The 21,006-nt window shown below is 44.2% G+C and overlaps 1 protein-coding gene across 1 annotated transcript; it reads left to right on the top strand.

Annotated features, from left to right (window-relative positions):
* The first annotated feature begins 6,261 nt into the window (after window positions 1-6,261).
* Window positions 6,262-18,974, top strand: LOC138207742 (uncharacterized). The gene is made up of 16 exons (XM_069165222.1): window positions 6,262-6,796; window positions 7,115-7,197; window positions 7,530-7,686; window positions 7,786-7,947; window positions 8,103-8,228; window positions 8,397-8,471; window positions 8,578-8,726; window positions 8,814-8,941; window positions 13,964-14,006; window positions 14,786-15,467; window positions 16,595-16,677; window positions 17,334-17,490; window positions 17,720-17,881; window positions 17,980-18,105; window positions 18,260-18,480; window positions 18,582-18,974. The coding sequence occupies exons 1-16, from the start codon at window positions 6,335-6,337 to the stop codon at window positions 18,718-18,720; spliced, it is 2,955 nt and encodes a 984-aa protein (XP_069021323.1). The 5' UTR covers window positions 6,262-6,334; the 3' UTR covers window positions 18,721-18,974.
* Window positions 18,975-21,006: the final 2,032 nt, after the last annotated feature.

Below are 21,006 nucleotides of genomic sequence, written 5' to 3'. Positions count from 1 at the left end.
GATTCAATAAAAAAAAAAAAAAAAAGGGTTTTAATCTCTGGATCTTCAAATTAAACTGCAACCATGAACAATCTGCGACGTCTCCAGCAGGGGGCAGCGTTTAGATTATTAAATGATAATAAAATTAAAGAAAAAAAGGAAAGAAACGGGAAGAACACGGAAAATAAAATTAATAAATTAGGACAAGATTTTTTTTTAAATAGAAATTAGAAAAATAAATAAAAATAACAACAAAACAAACATTAGGAAACAAAATAAAAAAAGCTGCAGTAGGTAGAGTATTTGATCAAATATGATACTAATTATTTTATAAGATATAAAATGTATTTTAATTCTAATGTTATAATTTTACTTTTTAAAAATGTTTCTTTTGGTCTCTATCAGTGACTGCAGACTGAAATAAATATCAATAATAACAATAAATCAGCTGAATCATAAAGACTCCAGTTTTATCAGCAACGTAGCTGTCAGTGAACACCGCCCTCATGCAGCAGCATCTTCACCCTCTGCAGTATTATTACTCCACTATAATAAAACTACACTGTAGTTACAGCAGCTGGACACCAGGTGGCGCTGGAACCACCGACAGAGAATAAACTCACCGTGTTCAGACCTCCAGTCTGACAGAAGGAGCTCAGTCACGTGACGTCAGCTTGCAGTGTGAACCACGTGACAGTTCACTTTTCGTCCAGTAGGTGGCAGCACCGCTGCTGGAGGTTTCCAGTTGGAAATGTAACAGATTACAGATTAAAAATGTAAATCATGTAACTACTTTAATTAATTTAAGTAACGTAACTTGTTTCATTTAATTACTTTTAATGATTTTAAACTGAACAATAATAACTAGTCAGTTTCTGTTATTCAAGTTCTTCAATTGAACCTGAAGGAAGACGAAACAGATCACAGATGATCAATAACTGATCAATAACAGGTTTCTCATTAATAAACTGTGTTTATTTGCAGGAATCTTTGGATAAATAATAACAAGTTTGTGGTTTGCTTTTTTTAGATCTGAAGAGTTGACATGCTGACAGGCAGACCACAGTTTGTCCGTCTGGGCAGTGTGCTGTCTGATACGGTGGTCAGTGGTACTGGAGCTCCACAGGGAACTGTTCTGTCTCCCTTCCTGTTCACCTTCTACACCACTGACTTCCAGTCGAACTCAGAGTCCTGCCATCTGCAGAAGTTCTCTGATGACTCTGCAGTGGTCGGGTGTATAAGGGATGGACGGGCGGGCGAGTACAGGGCAGTAGTGGAGGACTTCGTGGAGTGGGCGGGAAGAAATCACCTGCTCCTGAACGTGGCCAAGACCAGAGAGATGGTGGTCGACTTCAGGAGGAAGACGACGGCTCCACAACCGCTGAGAGTTCTGGGAGAGGAGGTGGACATGGTTGAGGAGTACAAGTACCTGGGTGTGTCCATCGACAACAGACTGAACTGGAAAACCAACATCAACACTGTCTACAAGAAAGGGATGAGTCGACTCTTTTTCTTGAGGAAACTTTGATCCTTCAATGTGTGCAGCAAGATGTTGGAGATGTTCTACCAGTCTGTTGTGGCCAGTGCATTGTACTTCACTGGGGTCTGCTGGGGGAGCAGCATTGGAGCCGGTGACACCAACAGACTTAACAAACTGATTAAGAAGGTCGGCTCCATCATCGGCTACAAACTGGACAGCCTGGAAAAGGTGGTGGAGAGGAGGACGCTGAACAAACTATTGTCCATATTGGATAATCCTGACCACCCTCTCCACCTGCTGCAGGGACAGCGGAGCACTTTCTCCAAAAGATTCCTCCAGCTTAGCTGTCACAAGGACAGATACAGGAGATCATTCCTGATACAGGAGATCATTCCTGCCCACTACAATAAGACTGTACAATAACTCACCTCTGGAAAAATCCATCACACAACAATGACACCCTTGCACTGCTGTCTTGTATGTTGTTTTGTTCTAATCCATTGCACTGTTGTTTAGGTTAGTTTTGTTTAGTTTAGTTTATTTAATATTATTTTATTTTATTTTATTGTATAGAATGTGCATTTTATTTTAAATTATATAAAAAAAGATTGCCCTGTACATGCTGCTGTGACATAAAAATTTAAAAGTATAGTATATACCTAAAGTATCTATCTATCTATCTATCTATCTATCTATCTATCTATCTATCTATCTATCTATCTATCTATCTATCTATCTATCTATCTATCTATCTATCACACCGTCTCCTCTGAGTGTTTGAGATCAACATTAAACTGTCTGATTTGATTATATTTTACATTTAAATACAGTGTCATGTGATGTCACATTAAACAACAGTTATAATAATAATAATAATAATAATAATATAATGTTAAAGAAAAAAAGAGCCCTCGAGGAGTTGACCAGTGTCAGTCTGTTTTTTGTACACTGTACCATTGTCTGTTTTATCATCCTTAATAAATTATTAACATCAGCTAATCATCGTCCCACCGCTCGTTAATCAGTGATTGTCTGTGACCAGTCTGATATTGATCAGCTGACTCTCCATCGACTGTTATTGTTTAACTTCCTTCTGATCAGAACGAACTGAAGTTATTGTTACTGTTATTGTTATAATCCGTCAAGCCTCTGACAGCCTGTCATTTGACTTTGGAGATCATCCAACTCTCCTTGGGCTCAGAAACGAGTTTAGGTTTCAGTTCCATGATCCAAAAGCAACCAGTCAATCAATCTGACAGTTACAGTGCATCCGGAAAGTATTCACAGCGCTTCACTTTTTCCACATTTTGTTGTATTACAACCTTATTCCAAAATGGATTAAATTCATTTTTTTCCCTCAAAATTCTACACACAATACCTCATAATGACAATGTGAAATAAAAAAAATTGAAATTTTTGCAAATCTATTAAAAATCAAAAACGAATAAATCACATGTACATAAGTATTCACAGCCTTTGCCGTGACACTCAAAATTGAGCTCAGGTGCATCCTGTTTCCACTGATCATCCTTGAGATGTTTCTACAACTTGATTGGAGTCCACCTGGTAAATTCAGTTGATTGGACATGATTTGGAAAGACACACATCGTCTATATAAGGTCCAACAGTTGACAGTGCAGGTCAGAGCACAAACCAAGCCATGAAGTCAAAAGAATTGTCTGTAGACCTCCGAGACAGGATTGTATGGAGGCACAGATCTGGGGAAGGGTACAGAAACATTTCTGCAGCATTGAAAGTCCCAATGAGCACAGTGGCCTCCATCATCTGTAAATGGAAGAAGTTTGGAACCACCAGGACTCTTCCTAGAGTCGGCTGCCCGGCCAAACTGAGCGATCGGGGGAGAAGGGCCTTAGTCAGGGAGGTGACCAAGAACCCGATGGTCACTCTGACAGAGCTCCAACGTTGCTCTGTGAAGAGAGGAGAACCTTCCAGAAGGACAACCATCTCTGCAGCACTCCACCAAGCAGCCTGTATGGTAGAGTGACCAGACGGAAGCCACTCCTCAGTAAAAGGCACATGACAGCTCACCTGGAGTTTACCAAAAGGCACCTGAAGGACTGTCAGACCAGGAGAAACTAAATTCTCTGGTCTGATGAAACAAAGATTGAACTCTTTGGCCTGAATGCCAAGCGTCATGTTTGGAGGAAACGTGTTCAAATAAAACAAAACGTATTCAAATAAAACAAAGTATTCAAATAAAACAGAAAGTATTCAAATAAAACATAGTATTCAAATAAAACAGGTAATTTTAGCTTCTTTTGTCAACCGCTAAACAGCTCCAGCAGCTAACGTCTGAGAAACCGGAGCTAACATCAAAGTAATATTAGCTTTCCCTGGCAGATTAAGGTGAATGCCACCAGTTAGATCTTTCTCTGAGGGTTTTACGAAGGTTTGACTGAACCCGGTTACCATGAACTTATAAATACCAGAGAGAGGTGGCATGTGTGCGCTCCTTCTTCAATAAACTGTCACCCGGTTATTGAAAGTGTCACCGATGGTATTTAGGTCAAAACGTTCACAGTCATCCAACAAATTTGCTTCAGTTTGAGTTCTGGCCCGGGTCGATGAGTGACGGCTCCGCAAGCAGCAAAAGTTATGTTTAACACTGGCAGGAGACCAAGAAGGGTTGAAGGTCAAGCTCCAGGGCCTAAAAACAGGTTGAGTAACATTCACCGATCGCTTTGGTGTTGTTGTTTTCACAGGATGTTTGCAGAGCACCGGAGGGCGTGATGGAGCCGATGACAGATTGGACATTCGCTGGGTGTGCTGCTGCACAAAGGCTGGAATGGGGCGAGGAGGTCGTAAACACGCCAGGGTGAGGGTGAGGGTTTAATGAGCTTAGAGGTTATTTATCAAGGAAACGTGGAGTTGGCAAACAGCCCTTGTTGTTTCAGAGTTGAGGGTTCAACACGGAGCTGTGCAGAGATGAATGAGTCCCATTGTTTGAAAATAACCAGAAAATAACCCGAAAAATGAGGCCGATGCAGAAATGCCTTAAGCTGCAATACCACTGAGTACAACTAGAGGTCGGCTCCGAAAAAGCCTCCGGCTCCATAGACTCCCATTCAACTTCTCTCAACGAATCCAAAGTGAATAAAATGTGTCCATCAGTTATCTCGGTGTTGTTAGCTAAAGTCACTCCTTCTTATTAGTTTTCTGGAGGTCCATCTGAAAATAATCCCTCATTCATTAGAAAAGAAGATTCGAAAAACCCTGTTTTTGGGGGGGCGTGTCTGTTTGATTGACAGGCCTGTGGTGCAGTCAGGTTACAGCTATCGGTGGGCGGGACGTCGTATCGTCAGGTCTACGATCAGATCAGTCAGATCCACCGCTGGCTCCTCCCCCAGCTCGTCCAAATATGATCACTTCCTGCTCTAAACCGCTCCGTACTACCAAAGATGGTGACGGACACAATCTGAACTAGAGGCTTCATAACGTTCACAAACCAACAGGTCATGTCACTGATGGTTGCCGCTTGTTCTTGACCTCAATCTTCTCCATCAGGTGCTTTTATAGCTCTGAGAACTCTGGGTAAAGTTCCTGTCCTGGCGCTCCCAGAGTCACCGTGAACATCTTGTCTGGTTACGCTCCACAGTTCAGTTACTTTGGGTAAAACGCTGCACTCGTCTCTGTCAGTGAGACTCGGTATCACGGCAAAACGTGAAATAGACACGCTTCGGCCTCTCTAGTCCTGACAGTTTCACGTTTTCTGCAGTGGACGAAAATGAAACCTCCTGCATGCAGACAACAACTCCAGAACAACGTTGTCACCTCCGGGATTTGAACCTGGAAGTCTGGAAACTGTCATGCCGAGGGAGGCCAGAGCGTGGCTATCTCACGCTTTTGCTGTCGTGGACTGGCGTGTCAAGTTCACGCTTTGCTGCGACACCCGGTTGGTCAGTGCTGAACCACCAACAACGGTACCCGATTGTTCGGTGCTTCAGAGCGAAAGCTAATACAAACGCCGTATCCAGGCAACCACGGTGAAGAGAACTGAAGCTGTGAGTGACAGGTGAGCCAGGCTGAAAAGTTCCCTCCTTTTTTTTTGTTGTTGTTGTTGCACTGAAGGAACCGAGAGCCGTCGTGGTTTTTAGAACTCCGTTCTGTGGGATGTTTTTAGCTCTTCCTTCGGGGTTGGTTCTTTCCCGGTACGATAGGAACTACAAGACATTCGTGCGCTGTGATTGGTTCACTGCTTTAACCTCGCCGTCAGTTGGCCCCGCAGACGGAGAACCACTCCGTCCCCAACGTTAGCTACCACTTAGTAAACTGTGTGAGTTCATGTTTCACTGACTTTAGCTGCAGCAACTAATATCAGCGGTGCTAAGCTAACGTTAGCTTCACCAGTTAGTATCTTCCTAACCGTTGAAACTCGCTGGTCGTCAGGTATTTCAACTTCTTTTTCCACACTGTTTCTTGTTTTCTTTGAAGCTGAAGCACTGAACTGGAAACGCTTCTAATTGTTGCATATGTGTAATTTAACAAGCTATCATTATTTGTATCAGTTGGTGATGACATTTATCCACCCACGTTCATTCCACAGCAGCTCTCTGACATTTATAAAAGCTTTACAGGTCCTCAGGCATTCGGTCCGCCTCATTTTAGGTAATCTCCTGTCAGTTGGTAAAGGTCGAACTCAGCCTGCAGCATGCGGGACAAAGCTGGTTAAGATGTTTGAAGGTCACATGTTTCCTTGCCCATCCCCGCCCGCACACCTGTGCACATACCTGACAGGCAGCCCCATGCTGCAGGTGTTGAGTGACTAATAACTGTGTGACTACTGAGTGTTTAAAAGGCGGCGAGAGCCTCGCAGCTCTTCACTCTGTCGTCTTCAGCAGAAACGCAGCATCCGCCATGGCAACCCTCACGTCTCGCTCTTCCTCCCGCTCCGTCCGGACCTCCATGGGCAGCTCCTCCGGCTCCATGGTCGGTTTCGGTGGCGGCTCTCGGATATCGTCGATGAGAGCCGGCAGCGTGTACGGGGGCGCCGGAGGCGCCGGGGTCCGCATCTCCTCCTCCTCCTCCTCCATGGGCGGAGGCTTCGGCGGCGGAGGCTTCGGCGGCGGCGGCTACGGCTTCTCGTCCTCCATGACCTGCGGCGTGTCCGGCGGGGACAACAGCATCATCGGCAACGAGAAGGGCACCATGCAGAACCTGAACGACCGTCTGGCCACCTACCTGGCCAAGGTGGCGACGCTGGAGAAGGCCAACTCCGAGCTGGAGCTGAAGATCCACCAGTTCCTGGAGAGCAAAACTGGACCGGCCACCCGCAACTACGGCGCCTATTTCGTCACCATCGCTGAACTCACCGGAAAGGTAAGAGCCCTCCTCATCCTCCATCCGGCCGCCATGACGAGGTGTGTTTGATAAGTCTGATCAGCTGCAGTGAGAATCATCCGGCCGGTCACATGATCAGTCAGTAAACGGTCTTCAAACGTCGCTGCAGCGAGTCGATCTTCATGAGCTGATCACAAACTGAACTATTGACGGTCTCTGTTGCCATGGAGACAGTCCTGAAGTACAGATATGATGTTATCAGAGGAGAATACAGTTTAATTAATATTATTATTATCATTATTAGTTGTAGAGGAGTTTACCAGACTGACAGCTCTGTGATGATGATGATGTCTCTAGATCCAGGACGCCATCAAGGTGAACGGTTCGATCCATCTGTGCATTGATAACGCTCGACTGGCTGCCGAAGACTTCAGGACAAAGTGAGTCTGACAACCAGGAAGTTATTCATTATTTTATTTATTTGTTACATGTTTTAGTTATTTTATTATTTAAATTATTTGCAGCTAGTTGTATTTTTTAATGTAATTTTACTACTTTTTATTCACTATTTAAATTATTACCTAATAAATAAATAATCAAATGTATGTATTATATATTTCTTATTTAATTATTCAGCGTATTTAAATATTTTATCCTCATTATTTATGATAGTAAATTCTCCATAATAAATTATGTTTTATATATATTTATATACATATATATACACATATATATATATATATATATAGATTATAATGTGATGTGTGTGCAGGTACGAGAACGAGCTGGCCATGCGTCAGTCGGTGGAGGCCGACATCGCCGGGCTCAGGAGGGTTCTGGACGACCTGACTCTGACCCGGACCGACCTGGAGATGCAGATCGAGGGCCTGAGAGAGGAGCTGATCTTCCTGAAGAAGAACCATGAGGAGGTGTGGGGGGGAGCTCTTGGGTCCGATGAGTGAGGTTCGGGTCGGGTGGGTGAGTCCGGGTGGAGCGGAACCTCTTCACGGTTCTGTTTGTTGTTGCAGGAGCTGCTGGCCATACGGGCCCAGATGAGCGGTCAGGTCCACGTGGAGGTGGATGCGGCTCCTCAGGAGGACCTGAGCAAGGTGATGGCGGAGATCCGGGAGCACTACGAGTCCGTCAACGTCAAGAACCAGAGAGAACTGGAGAACTGGTTCCAGACCAAGGTACCGCCGTGATGTCACTTCCTGTTACCTCATGTAGACAGCTGCCTGCTGTGTTGGCGTGTTCTGACCCGCTGTGTGTGTGTGTGTGTGTGTGTGTGTGTGTGTGTGTGTGTGTGTGTGTGTGTGTGTGTGTGTGTGTGTGTGTGTGTGTCCAGTCGGAGAGTCTGAACAAGGAGGTGGTCACGCAGACCACCACGCTGCAGACGTCCAGGTCAGAGATCAACGAGGTCAAACGCACGCTGCAGTCGCTGGAGATCGAGCTGCAGTCCGCAATGAGCATGGTGAGTCATATGACCTCCTCCACTGTCCCGTGTTCTCTATTTTCTGTTCTTTTTTTCTGTGTTCTGAGGTCAATGTTCTGTTTTCTCTTCTCTGTGTTCATTTTTTTGTATTCCGAGTTTTTTTTTTTATTGTTCCGTGTGAACTGACCTCCGACCTTCTCCGATCAGAAAGCGTCTATGGAGGCGACCCTGGCTGACACTAAGAGCCGCTACGCAATGCAGCTGTCGGGGTACCAGATGCAGGTGAGACTGGGACGGTTCTGAAAGAATCTGGAAGGTTCTGGAGGATTCTGGTAGGTCCCCCTCCCCCTCACCCGGGCAGCGTGTGACTCACCTGCACGTGTTTCAGGTGACGTCTCTGGAGGAGCAGCTGGGGCAGCTGCGGGCCGACCTGGAGCGTCAGGGAGGCGAGTACAAGATGCTGCTGGACATCAAGACGCGTCTGGAGCTGGAGATCGCCGAGTACCGCCGGCTGCTGGACGGAGAGGCCACCAGCAGGTGAGAGCCACGGCAACCTTTTAAACAACCTGCAGCCCGCAGGTGACGCAGACACTCACCCGGCTCTGCTCTCTGATTGGTCCACAGCATCAGCACCTCATCCAGCACCTCGTCCAGCACGACGACCAAGCGGGTGGTAACGGTGGTGGAGGAGGTAGTTGACGGGAAGGTGGTCTCCAGCTCTTCCTCCGCGTCCTCCTCCTCCTACCAGGTACGCTGAGCACCTGCAGGTGGACAACAGCCAATCAGCATCAGCGTCTCTTCTGTTTGTCTGATGTCACAATAAAACCAGTTAAACGAATAAACTCGGTTTGTTTTTATTCCACTTTTTATTCGACTCTAAACTCTCTGAACTCAAACGATTGAAAGTGAAACTTTTCAGATAAAATATGAATCACTGAACAGGTAAAAAAAAAAAAAAAAAAAAAAATCAATGTTGAAATAAAAACCTAAAAGTTTCAGATAGATGATGAAGACGGTTGAAAACTAACGGATAGAAAACAATTCAAATCAAAAAGTTACTCAATTATGTAGAAAAAAAACAAAGGTCAAAACATTCAGCTAAAAGAGGCAAAAATTACAACACTGTAATTAACAGATAACAAAAACAAACACAAAGGCAAAAAACAAGTACAACATCAAAATAAACAAATATGGATCTTTCATTCATAAATCACAGAAAAGTGACAGTTTGACATTAAATAATAAAGTTATAGAGAATTATTATAATTATGGAGGTGTTATAATCGAGATGTTTAACTGTAATAAGAAGACAGCTGATGAAATGTTTATAAATTATCGCAAAATTAAAACATGAAAACATTATTCAAAACGGAGCTGCAGGTGGAAACTGGAGAAGAAACAGTTTCACATGATGAAATGAACACATTAATAAATAAAATGCAGCCGGTGTGTAATCTCTATGAATCTGAATGATGAAGTACATTTTAAGAATATAACAGTTAAGTGCATTGTACTTCGCTGGGGTCTGCTGGGGGAGCAGCATTGGAGCCGGTGACACCAACAGACTTAACAAACTGGTTAAGAAGGCCGGCTCCATCATCGGCTACAAACTGGACAGCCTGGAAAAGGTGGTGGAGAGGAGGACGCTGAACAAACTATTGTCCATATTGGATAATCCTGACCACCCTCTCCACCTGCTGCAGGGACAGCGGAGCACTTTCTCTAAAAGATTCCTCCAGCTCCGCTGTCACAAGGACAGATACAGGAGATCATTCCTGCCCACTGCAATAAGACCGTACAATAACTCACCTCTGGCAAAATCCATCACATAACAATAACACTGTTGACTGTGTTTCTTGGTTTGTTTGTATATAATATATATAGATATATACTGTACTGTATATATATATGTTGACTGTGTTTCTTGGTTTGTTTGTATATAATATATATATAGATATATAATGTACTGTATATACTGTGCATTTTATATTTTATATTTTTTTACTGCTATTTACTAATATTTTATTGCTTTTCTATTATTCTATTCTATTCTATTCTATTCTATTCTATTCTATTCTATTCTATTATTTTATTCTATTATTTCTATTATTATCTTATTGATTCTGTATGCTGCTGTAGCGAAAAAAAATTCCCCTCGGGGATTAATAAAGTAAATACCTACCTACCTACCTACCTACCTAAAAACGATTTAAAGAAAAAGATGGAATTTAAAATTAATCTACAGATGAAAAAACTAGAAATGATTGATGTGATTGATAACTTTCAACAAACTAAAGAAAAATACTTTTATTTATTCTGTAGTTTAAAATCAATTCTCAGTCTCAGGTGTGTTTGACAGGTGAAACTGGCTGCAGACATATTCAAATAAAAGGCGATACTGCCCCCTGCTGGTTCTCTACGACTCCCCCGGCAGGTCCTCTATGACTGGGGTCCCCAACCACCTGGCCACGGACCACTACGGGGTCGAGGGTGATTTGGTACCGGACCGCACAGAAAGAATAAAAAACTTTTATTTATTTATTTTTTATTTTATTTACATTAGTCTGCATGGTATTTTATTTTGAAAAATTACCACTTTCGTCCACGCCCCTTCCTGCGACTGAGTTGTCTCAGTCGCAGTTTTTTGTCATGCTTTTTTTTTTTTTTTCATTCATAAACCCACAAGTTAACCCCAGCAAAAATTAGCAAAAAACAAACGTCTCTGAAGAGGTTCCTTTAAAAGGTGGAAAGACCAAATGATGAGACAACAGAAAACTCCAACACCACCAACAAAAAGAAAGCTGCATTTAAAAGAAAATACCAAGAGTCCTACTTAAATTACGGGTTCATCACAACAGGCGATTCACATGCTCCAAGCCCGCTCTGTATAATGTGGTGATCGGCTATCTTTGCTGGGCTTTGGTTTTGTTTCACTCAGAAGCCCGTCCGAGGGTTTTGGATGCTGCAGCCGTTCTGCACGTCGCTTCACGCCCGGAGACCTCTCCCGCTCCCATCATGCCTCTTCACGCATTCTTCATTTTCTTTTAAGTCCACGATGGGAACTTGATTTTATTGGTTCTCTTATGCAAATCAGAGAAGAAATTATTTTCTAAAGGCGCTAGATGTTACTTGTTTTAAACATAATATTATAAAATGCAGTTTAGTTGTTTCTTAAATTGTTTGTTATTTCAATAGACTTTGGGGTGACAGAAGCTCATGATATTTCCTCTAAAACCAAGTTTTAACCCTCAAATGGTCTTAAAAAGGTGAGAATAGACAAAATGTCCTCACTTTATATAAACGTCCCTGTTCCCCAGACGTGCCGACAACGTTTTTGAAATGTCCCCTCTTTACAAAAATCTATAAAAGGATACAGGTTTCCATAAACGTTTTTTGAGTGAAGTCATAAAATGAAACTCTGCTAACGTGTATTTTAAATATTTGGAGGGTAAAGTTTGATATTCTGTTTGATGTCATTGAAGCTTTCTGATAAAACATATTAATAATACCTGCAGATATTATGCTGTATTGATTGGCTGACTGGCCCTACAGCACTTTGGTGACCTCCCAGCAGTAGCTTCTGATGTTGAACCTGACATTTAAAGTTTCATTAACCTTAATATAACCTAACCCCCCCCCACCACACACACACACACACACACACGCACGCACGCACGCGCACACACACACACACACACACACACACACACTGCCCCAGGCAGGCTGTCAAACCTCTGCTGTTACACAACACTTCCACCATCTGATCATAAATCTGATCGTCTTTATGATCTCATCGCAGCCGATGGCTAATTCTGATGTGGCAATGATGAAAATGGAAATCATCTATTATTTTACAGAGTAGAATGTCAGGCACATGTTATGTAAGGAACAAGGCGCAGCTAAGTGGAATGAGCTGTAACAACAACAGCAACAAATTGCAACAAACTAAAGTGAACTGCAGCAAACTGTAACGAACTGCAGCAAACTGTAACGAACAAACAGCAATGAACTGCAACGACGTGTAGCAAACTGCAGCAAACCGCAACAAACTGCAACCAACCGCAACCAACTGCAACAAACTGCAGCAACCTGCAACTAACTGCAACGACCTGCAGCAAATCGTAACAAACTACAACGAACCGCAGCAACCTGCAACAAGTTGCAACCCAGTCGGTGCAGTGACCAGAACTATTTCTTGTCCAACAGTCGGTGCAGTGATTGCAACAATCCTTTGTCAGAACTTTCTTTGAGCATTTCTTGCAGCTCAGTTTTGATTCAGATTCTTGATCAGCCACCAGGTTTCTGTTGTGAGTTGAAGGTGAAAAGTTAACCCTCATTGTTGGAGTTGATTGGCAGATTGTTTACAGAACTTAAGCTTCACTTAGGTGGGGCCTCAGTTTATAGAATACAGAGTCACCGGAGGAGAACCAGAAGCCAGCATGGATAAACTCCTGTAAGAGGCTGGGCTGAGGACTAATCCTATGTACTGTATCACAGTGCCTTTCAGCAAGACATTGACCTCAGCGAGGCACCGATTGGCCGACAGCCAGCCTGCTGTGAAGCTGCATGTTCAGTCAAATTCTCACATCAGATGGCATATCTTCATTGGTGCTGAAAGAAGCCTTCTGAACACGACCTCTCTGTGACGGACACTCAGTCTTTCCATTTTAACAAACCTCTGTCCTCACTAACGCACCTCAACGACTGCTATAAAACACATCAGAGGAAATACTCTCCCACTTGTTATCGAACCCATCCAACAGGGACCACATTTAAACGTTGATTTTGGGCCAAATGCGTGCAAAAGTACCAAGACTCCCATCAACCTCAGGTGCATTTGGTTAGCATCCAGACATCAGCATTGAGCTGAAGGCACAGAAGCCATCAAAGCGGCAATTAAAAATATTAAGGATTTATTAGTAGACCAGGGGACTGTTTGTTCTTTTAATCTGGCCAAAACTATAAACTGAGAAAGGTTCAGGGAAACTTTCAGGTGATTTTCTTTCTTCTTTTTCTGTGGTTGTCGTGGTTTTGTGTAATTTTGTTTGTCACGGACACTCCTCCAGTGTTTGATGACACTTCTTTGTGAGATTGATGGATTTAAAGGAACTTTAATGGAACACGATGTGCAGAACGTTAGTTTATTGTTCACTAAACTGATGTGACGAGATGTTTTTATCAATACCACATTAAACGGAGAGCAGAGCTCTGACCTGCGGCTATCAGCGCTGATGTACGAGCCGTTGATACTCACATCCCAGCCAATATGCGTGCAGAGACATATACGCTGCCACCGGCTGTTCCATATGAGAGCAGCTTTCAATCACATCCACATATCCTCATTCCTCTGGTCCAACCTCATCCTGCAGCAGATTAACACCGGAATCTCGCAGCAGCCGAGCCGAGGCGGCACACGAAGTCCGTAACTGTCCAACGAGTCGACTGTAAAAGAAGATCAAATTAAATTAAACCAAATAAAAGACAAATAAACACAAACAGATTAGAAAAACACTTACAGTGAAGTAACTTGTTGGTTATTTACTTCAGACTCGTCTCAGGACTTCTGACTTGTTCTTCTTATCTTAGTTCTGAACTTGTTGGTTTTCAATTAGAACTCTTCTTCAGGCTATTTAGTCTTGACTTGGGTCTTGTTTTGGACCTTAACTGTCTTGTCTTGGTTCTGTACTTGGGACTTGATTCTGGACCTGACTTGCAACTTGCCGGTTTTGAATCAGCACTTGTCTAGCGATTTATTTTTCTTAACTTTCGCCCAGTCCTGAAGGGCCACTACCAGAAGAGGGCTCTTCTAAACAAAGGGTAGGGCCACCGGATGGGAAATGGCATTGGCACTTGTTTTGGAGGTCCTTGGTTTGGGACTTGGTCAGGGACTCGTGTTGGTCAGGGACTCGTGTTGTTCGGGGACCGGTCCTTATTGGGGACTCATCTTGGTCGGGGACTCATTTTGGTCGGAGACTCGTGTTGGTTGGGACTCGTCCTGGTCGGGGACTCGTGCTGTTCGGGACTCGTCCTGGTCGGGGACTCATGTTGTTTGGGGACCGGTCCTTGTTGGGGACTCGTCCTGGTCGGGGACTCGTTGTTCGGAGATTCGTGTTGGTCGGGGACTCGCATTGGTCGGGGACACGTCCTGGTCGGGGACTCGCGTTGGTCGGGACTTGTGCTGGTCGGAGACTCGCGTTGTTCGGGACCCGTCCTGGTCGGGCACTCGTCCTGGTTGGGTACCGATCCTGAGACAGTCCCCGGCTCAGTGTACCTACTGGTCCTCTGAGACATCAGAATCTGCAGGTTGGCGCTGCGCCCGCCGGTTCAGGTGTTCCTAATAAAGAGGTGAGTGAGTGTTTGACAGGCTGAACTTTCTTTAGGTCTGTTTTCTATGCGACACAAGCAGTTCACCATGACGACACAACAAACCTTTGCCCTGCCTGCCAGCGGCGTTTTCACATGGCAAACACCTGAAGTTGGACGCTGTCAGGGGACAGGTGAGTGCCAGGGGGCGTGGCCGACGCCGTCAAACAGACAGCTCTTTGTGCCGAGAGAAAAATAGCAGAACCAGCAAAAACACGGTTCTGTTGATGGAGGTGTTACTTCACCGAGGCTGGGGAGGACAGTACAGCAGGAAACCTACTGGCCTACATTCCCACTCTGAGGGCGGCCCCGCCCCCCCACCCAGCAGCTTTAAAAGCAACAGCTGGTCCGTGTCTCCTCACTTCTCTCCTCTCCGGCTCCCTCCTCCAGAGAAGACAGACCGAACTACTCTTCCTCTCCATCATCATGACTATGATGTATTCCTCCTCCTCCTCCTCACGGAACTCCATGATGGGCGGTGGCGGCCTCGGCCGAGCATCCTTCGGCGGAGGCATGAGCTCGTACAGCATGGTGGGAGGAGCTGGAGGCGGCGGAGTCCGCGTCTCCCGGGCCAGCAGGACCTTCTCTGCAGGCGGTGGCGGTGGCGGCGGCGGCGGCTTCGGCTTCGGCGGAGGAGCAGGTGGAGGTGGAGGTGGAGGTTTTGGTGCAGGTGGCGGATTCGGGGCGGGCTTCGGCGGAGGAGCGGCGGTGGACAACAGCGTCATCGGCAACGAGAAGGGCACCATGCAGAACCTGAACGACCGTCTGGCCACCTACCTGGCCAAGGTGGCGACGCTGGAGAAGGCCAACGGCGAGCTGGAGCTGAAGATCCGCGAGTTTGTGGAGAGCAAATCCGGCCCGGCCACCAGGGACTACAGCCCCTTCTTCATCACCATCGCAGAGCTGCAGGGCAAGGTGAGGAAGAGGAGCATCATGGGACATTGAGTCCAGTGGTGTCTCTATAGGGCTCTCAGTCCTGCTAGTGGTCTCCTTTTTTATTAGGAAAAAAAGTCAAACAGCATGATCGTATGGAAGACCAACGGTGTCAATAATGCGTTCATTAATTATTATTTAAGGTTACAGATCTTTTCTTGCGACAATGTGACAAACATATTTTTGTTGAAAAAAACTAAAAGTTAAAATAGTTTCCTCAAACTAAAAAATGTAGCTCTGTGGAAGCCAAATAAGGCCAAGGTGTCAATAATTATCAAGTGAACAAAGTTTACTGTCATGACTTGAATTAGAAATGTTAGAAGTGTTACATAAAATGTTTTAAAAGCAGCAATTTTACAAACTTGTTTTCAAAGTTAATTCACTTTTGATCTGGAAAAAAAAAATCTAAAGAAAGAAGGACAGAAGCAGCTAAAAACAGTACGAGAAAATAACTTGATGCACATTTTTATATTTCTGCAAGACAAAAAAATTAAACCATAAAATGAATTCAATCTACAATAACAGCAACTGCAGAAGATATAAAGTGTAAAAGACGAAATAAGATGTTTTCTTGAAATAATAAAAACAAAAGACAATAATAATGAACTCCTCATCTTTAGGATAAAATAAAAACGTTGTGACTACGGAAACCTTTGACTTCCATAGTAAAGACAACTAGAAGAAGTGCCGAAGACGTCCTTCGGTAACTGGAGATGAATCAGGCTCTCAGGTGAACCACACCTGTGCATCGCTGCCACGCCTCCCTCTCAGCTGCAACTAGAAATATGAGCTTTCATCTTCTCACAGATGAGACTTTTTTGTGTCATAAAAGCAGCCGCTGTGATTGGTCAGATTGGTGGGTGCGAAATAAATTCAGGAGATCTGATTGGCTGCAGAAATCCACTCTTTTTTTTCTTCGTCTTCATCATGTGTCTTTTTTGTTTTTCTTGGTTTTGTTCTTCGCTTCCTTCCTTCTCTTTCTTTTTTAAGACATATTTGATTTTATTAATCGTTTTTTTTCTCCTGTTTTCATGTTCTGTACATTTTATTAAATCACTACTCATTTTAACTTTGATTAAATTAACCCTGTCTTCATCTGTATTATTCAGATCCAGGACGCCATCATCGCCAGAGGTACCGTTATGCTGAGCATCGACAACGCCAAGCTCGCTCAGGACGACTTCAGGATGAAGTACGTGACTCATTTTCTCCACTTTTATTTCCTTCGTACTGTTTTACTGTTTTTTTCTCGACACACTCTTTGACTTTCTATTTCTTTTATTGTCCGTTTTTTGTCTTTCTTTCATTTCTATCTCCACGAGTACTGCAGCGCTCCCTCTGCTGGCTGTGAGCTGAACTGCAGCACCTCCTCCCCACTTTTACTCAACTTTTTTTTTTTCAGTTTTTTTCTTGTTTTGATTCTATTATTATTTTATGGTCTTCATTTATTTTATTTTACGGTTTGTGGTTTTGTAGTTTTAACATTTCTTCCTGGAACTTATTTATTTTAGCATTTTAACTGTTTAATCTGTTTGAAAGCTGCTCGCATTCACTCGCATTGTTTTAAAAAAAAACAAGTGGAAACGTTAGCTCATAAATAAGACTTCAGTTTATCATAATCATGAGTTAGTATCTCATAATTTCATTATTTTTCTATATTTATTCTCATTTAACTTTTTTATTCAGTATGTATTTTAAATTCCTCCTAAAATGTTATGTTAGTAATTAGACTTTAGACTAGCTTTATTTTCTGATTTAAAACATTTTTTTCCAGCTGTACGGCAGGTCTCAGGCTATTAACGTCATTTCTCTGTACGTTTTTACTCCATTTTAACAAACTCTGTGCAGGTTTGAGAACGAGCTGTCGATGCGTCAGTCGGTGGAGGCCGACATCGCCGGGCTGAAGATGCTGATGGGAGAAGTGGGCGCGGCCAAGACCGACCTGAGCTTGCAGATCGAAAGCCTGCGTGAGGAGCTGCTGTCCATGAAGACGAACCACGAGGAGGTAATCACCTTCATCGATACGCCGGTTTTAAACTCTGCAGCTGAATACACATTTAACGTAGAAAAAAAAATACGAGTTTAAATTAGCATCTTAGACTGGACACAAGCACTTTAGAATCATATCAGCTAAAACTTTAAGTACATCATTTACAAAGAAGCTAATCACTGATTGAGCTCCGCCCCCCTCCCCCTCTTTTCCTCTCCCCCCCCCCCCCCCCCTCCTCCCACAGGACCTGCTATCCATGCGCACCCAGATGACCGGACAGGTGAACGTGGAGGTGGACGCCGCCCCTCAGGCGGACCTCGCGAAGGTCATGGAGGAAATCAGGGAGCACTACGAATCCGTCGCCAACAAGAGCCGCAAAGACCTCGATGGCTGGTTCCAGTCCAAGGTACGAAACGAACCGGCGAACAACGTAGACACAAAAATAAATAAATAAACAAACAGCAGCAGTTTTCTTTGCGTTCACGTCTTTCTCCTCTTTTGCAGTCGGAGATCCTCAGCAAGGAGGTGGGGACCATGGAGATGACGATGAAGTCGACGACCACGGAGGTGAAGGAGTTGAAGAGTCAGCTTCAGGCTCTGGAGATCGAGCTCCAGTCTCAGATGAGCATGGTGAGAGCGAACCTGGTTTTCAACACCGACTTCGAGCTTCAGCGTCGTGCTGATTTGCTCATTAAGATCCGAATAGGAACTTGATCCGGTTTTCCCACGGTCCAGTTTCCGTCTCCCGTCCTCTTTAACCCGCTCGTCTCCCTCTCTGGTGCAGAAAGCGTCTCTCGAAGCCTCTCTGTCCGACGTCCAGGGCCGCTACGGCTTGCAGATGAACAGCTACCAGATGCAGGTGATGTCTTTGGAGGAGCAGCTGGGGCAGCTGAAGGCCGACCTGGAGCGCCAGTCGCAGGAGTACCAGATGCTGCTGGACATCAAGACCCGGCTGGAGATGGAGATCGCCGAGTACCGCCGGCTGCTGGACGGAGAGGCCGCCGTGTAAGAAGAGGCCGCCGAACTTTTGAGCTTTTTTTGTTTGTCTTTTTAAACGTACAATTTTTTTTTTCTTAAACGATGGTTTTCGTCTGTTTCTCTCGCAGGTCTTTGTCCTTGTCCTCGTCCTCGTCTGGACACGAGTCTTCGCTCTCGTCTTCGCTCTCGTCTTCAGTCTCGTCTTCGGTCACCACCACCAAGACGCTCATCACAAAGGTCATCGAGGAGTCCGTAGCAGACAATTAAAACGAGGCTGTCTGACCGAGGGGGGGGGGGGGCAGAGCCAGATCTCAACCTATAACTTTCCTGCATGCCGGACGAGGGAACACTTTCTCCTGACGAAGACCACTTCTCATCTTCACCACTTTACAACCGTCTTTTTTTTTCTGCATCAAGTTAAACCTCCATCCATCAGAAGACGGTGGATTCGTGAGGGGAAACTTTACTGCCATACTGACGGGCTTTCTGTGCTTCACGAAATAAAACACCAAAAAATAAACAAGCAGAGTCGCAATTTCTCCTGTTTGAAACTGTAGCTTTAGGTATGGCCGCTGCTTCGTGTTGTTTTTAGACTCGTACGTGTCCACTCTGATGGACAGCCATGAATAAAATCCTGATTCCAATGTCGCCATCAGACCTGCACGACTGACGACCCCAAAAAACTGAACACCGTCGGCCACATTTATATCCGTGCTGATTTAAAATGGTGTACTTCAACGCAAACGCATTGTCTGAGGGCATGCTGGGAAAGATCCCGACCCCAACACACTACAGTATGCTAATTCGAGTTTTATGGGGGTGTTGCCTCGACAAAAAGAACGTCAATCAGTATCGCGAGTGACATCATATACATTTCTTGGACTCCTCCCCTCCCGTTTCCCAGCATGCCCTCAACCTTCAACCAATAATGTCGTTCACGCTAAATCCTGCAAATAATGCTGCGGTGGAAAGCAAACGCCTTCCCTACCAGTCACGTTTTAGAAGTTTACACCAGCGACAGAATTTACCGAAATATTAATAAATATTCGCATTATTATTCACTTTCAGTTGAAACGGGTGAAACATAAACAAGAAACATAAATGAAGCATAAATAAGGCCGTCTGTGAAACTGACCCACCCGAGTCTGGTTCTGGCGGGTCGGGTGGCGTAGACGGATTACAAGAGTCGTCCGATTGGTTCTCCAGCCACAGATGAACTGTTCCTCCGGCGCCACCTTCGGGTCAACACACTTCGCGACCAAACGTCTGGAGAACCTTCAGAGGGACCGAGAGCTGGAGGACTGAGAACGTTCAAAAGAAGCTGGATGTCGTTTGAGCTTCTTGAAGACGTGTTTCTCATCTGGAAGGTTTCTGACCGGTGAGGAGTTTTCAGGATTTTAACGTCCGAAACCCGGTCATGGAGGTGTTAACGAGCCCACACAGATAGAAACCAGTCAGTCAGAACTGTTCCGGATGAGAAACGTCTTCAGGAAACCGAAGCAGGTCCAGTTTTGGTTACAGAACAAAACCAGGTACCGGTATGTTGCACAGAACTTCTGTCATTTATAACACAATAAAATGTTTGATTGGTGGAAAAGACACATTAACCAAAGGTCGCACAAATATCAGCAGAATTTAAAGGAAATCCAGAAAAGAAAAAGTGATTAATCGCAGTTCGTTAGATAAACAGCAGGTGGAGCCAAATCACTTTGGTACAAATCCACTGTACAGTAACATCCTGTTAAAACAGCTATATTAAGCAGATACATTATTTTAAAAGGTTTTCAGATTCAAATCAAATAACCTTAGTTTTGTATGAATGTAGAACTTAAAAATGACCTTTGTGTTCCAAGTTTAACAGATATAATTAATGTGGTTTCATTAGAAATAAAATGCAGGCTGGGAATCGGCCCACGGTTTCCTACAGCAGCTGATCAGGAGTCGTTTTATCAACGTGTCAATTAAGGGAAAAAATATCGTTGAACAGTCTCATTGGGGTCAAATGGCGTCGTACACGAGAAGAGTTCGTATAAACGGCGCCCTCTTGTGGTATTCACCACGTCGGAACGCTAAATGTTTTGTTCACGAGTTGTGAAGGTTGTTTGCTTGACGTTGACCGAAAGGTCAGAGGTCATGGAAGTTCATGTTTGGTTGGACGTTGAGGTAATATGTTGTAACTTCAGTCGTGCAGAGTTTCGTTTGAACGCAGCATCAGAGGTGATGAAGTCATCTATAGATAAATCAGATCCTACAAACGTATATTCATGAAGTCATCATTTCTGAGAGCAGAAGGAACAGGGAGCAGTGACGTTTGTCATTAGAAGAAAAATATGTTGGTTATAACGTGAACAGGAACTCGTACACACGACTCTTAAAAAGACCCAGAAGAAGGAAACCCCAAACAGAAAATGCCATTAGTTTCTTTAATAATTCTTCTGCCAGTACAAGATGCTGCTTCACCTCTGTCTTCCTGCTGCTGGTTTTTATTTTTTTTTGTAGTTTTATTACATTTTTTTTTTTTTAGGAATGACATAATCAATAGAAGATTTGTAC

The sequence above is a fragment of the Embiotoca jacksoni genome, unplaced genomic scaffold (genome assembly GCF_022577435.1).
Source record: "Embiotoca jacksoni isolate LCO1_2020_lvr unplaced genomic scaffold, fEmbJac1.0.p SCAF_34, whole genome shotgun sequence".
NCBI lineage: Eukaryota > Metazoa > Chordata > Actinopteri > Embiotocidae > Embiotoca > Embiotoca jacksoni.
This window is presented reverse-complemented; position numbering and strand designations above follow the sequence as displayed.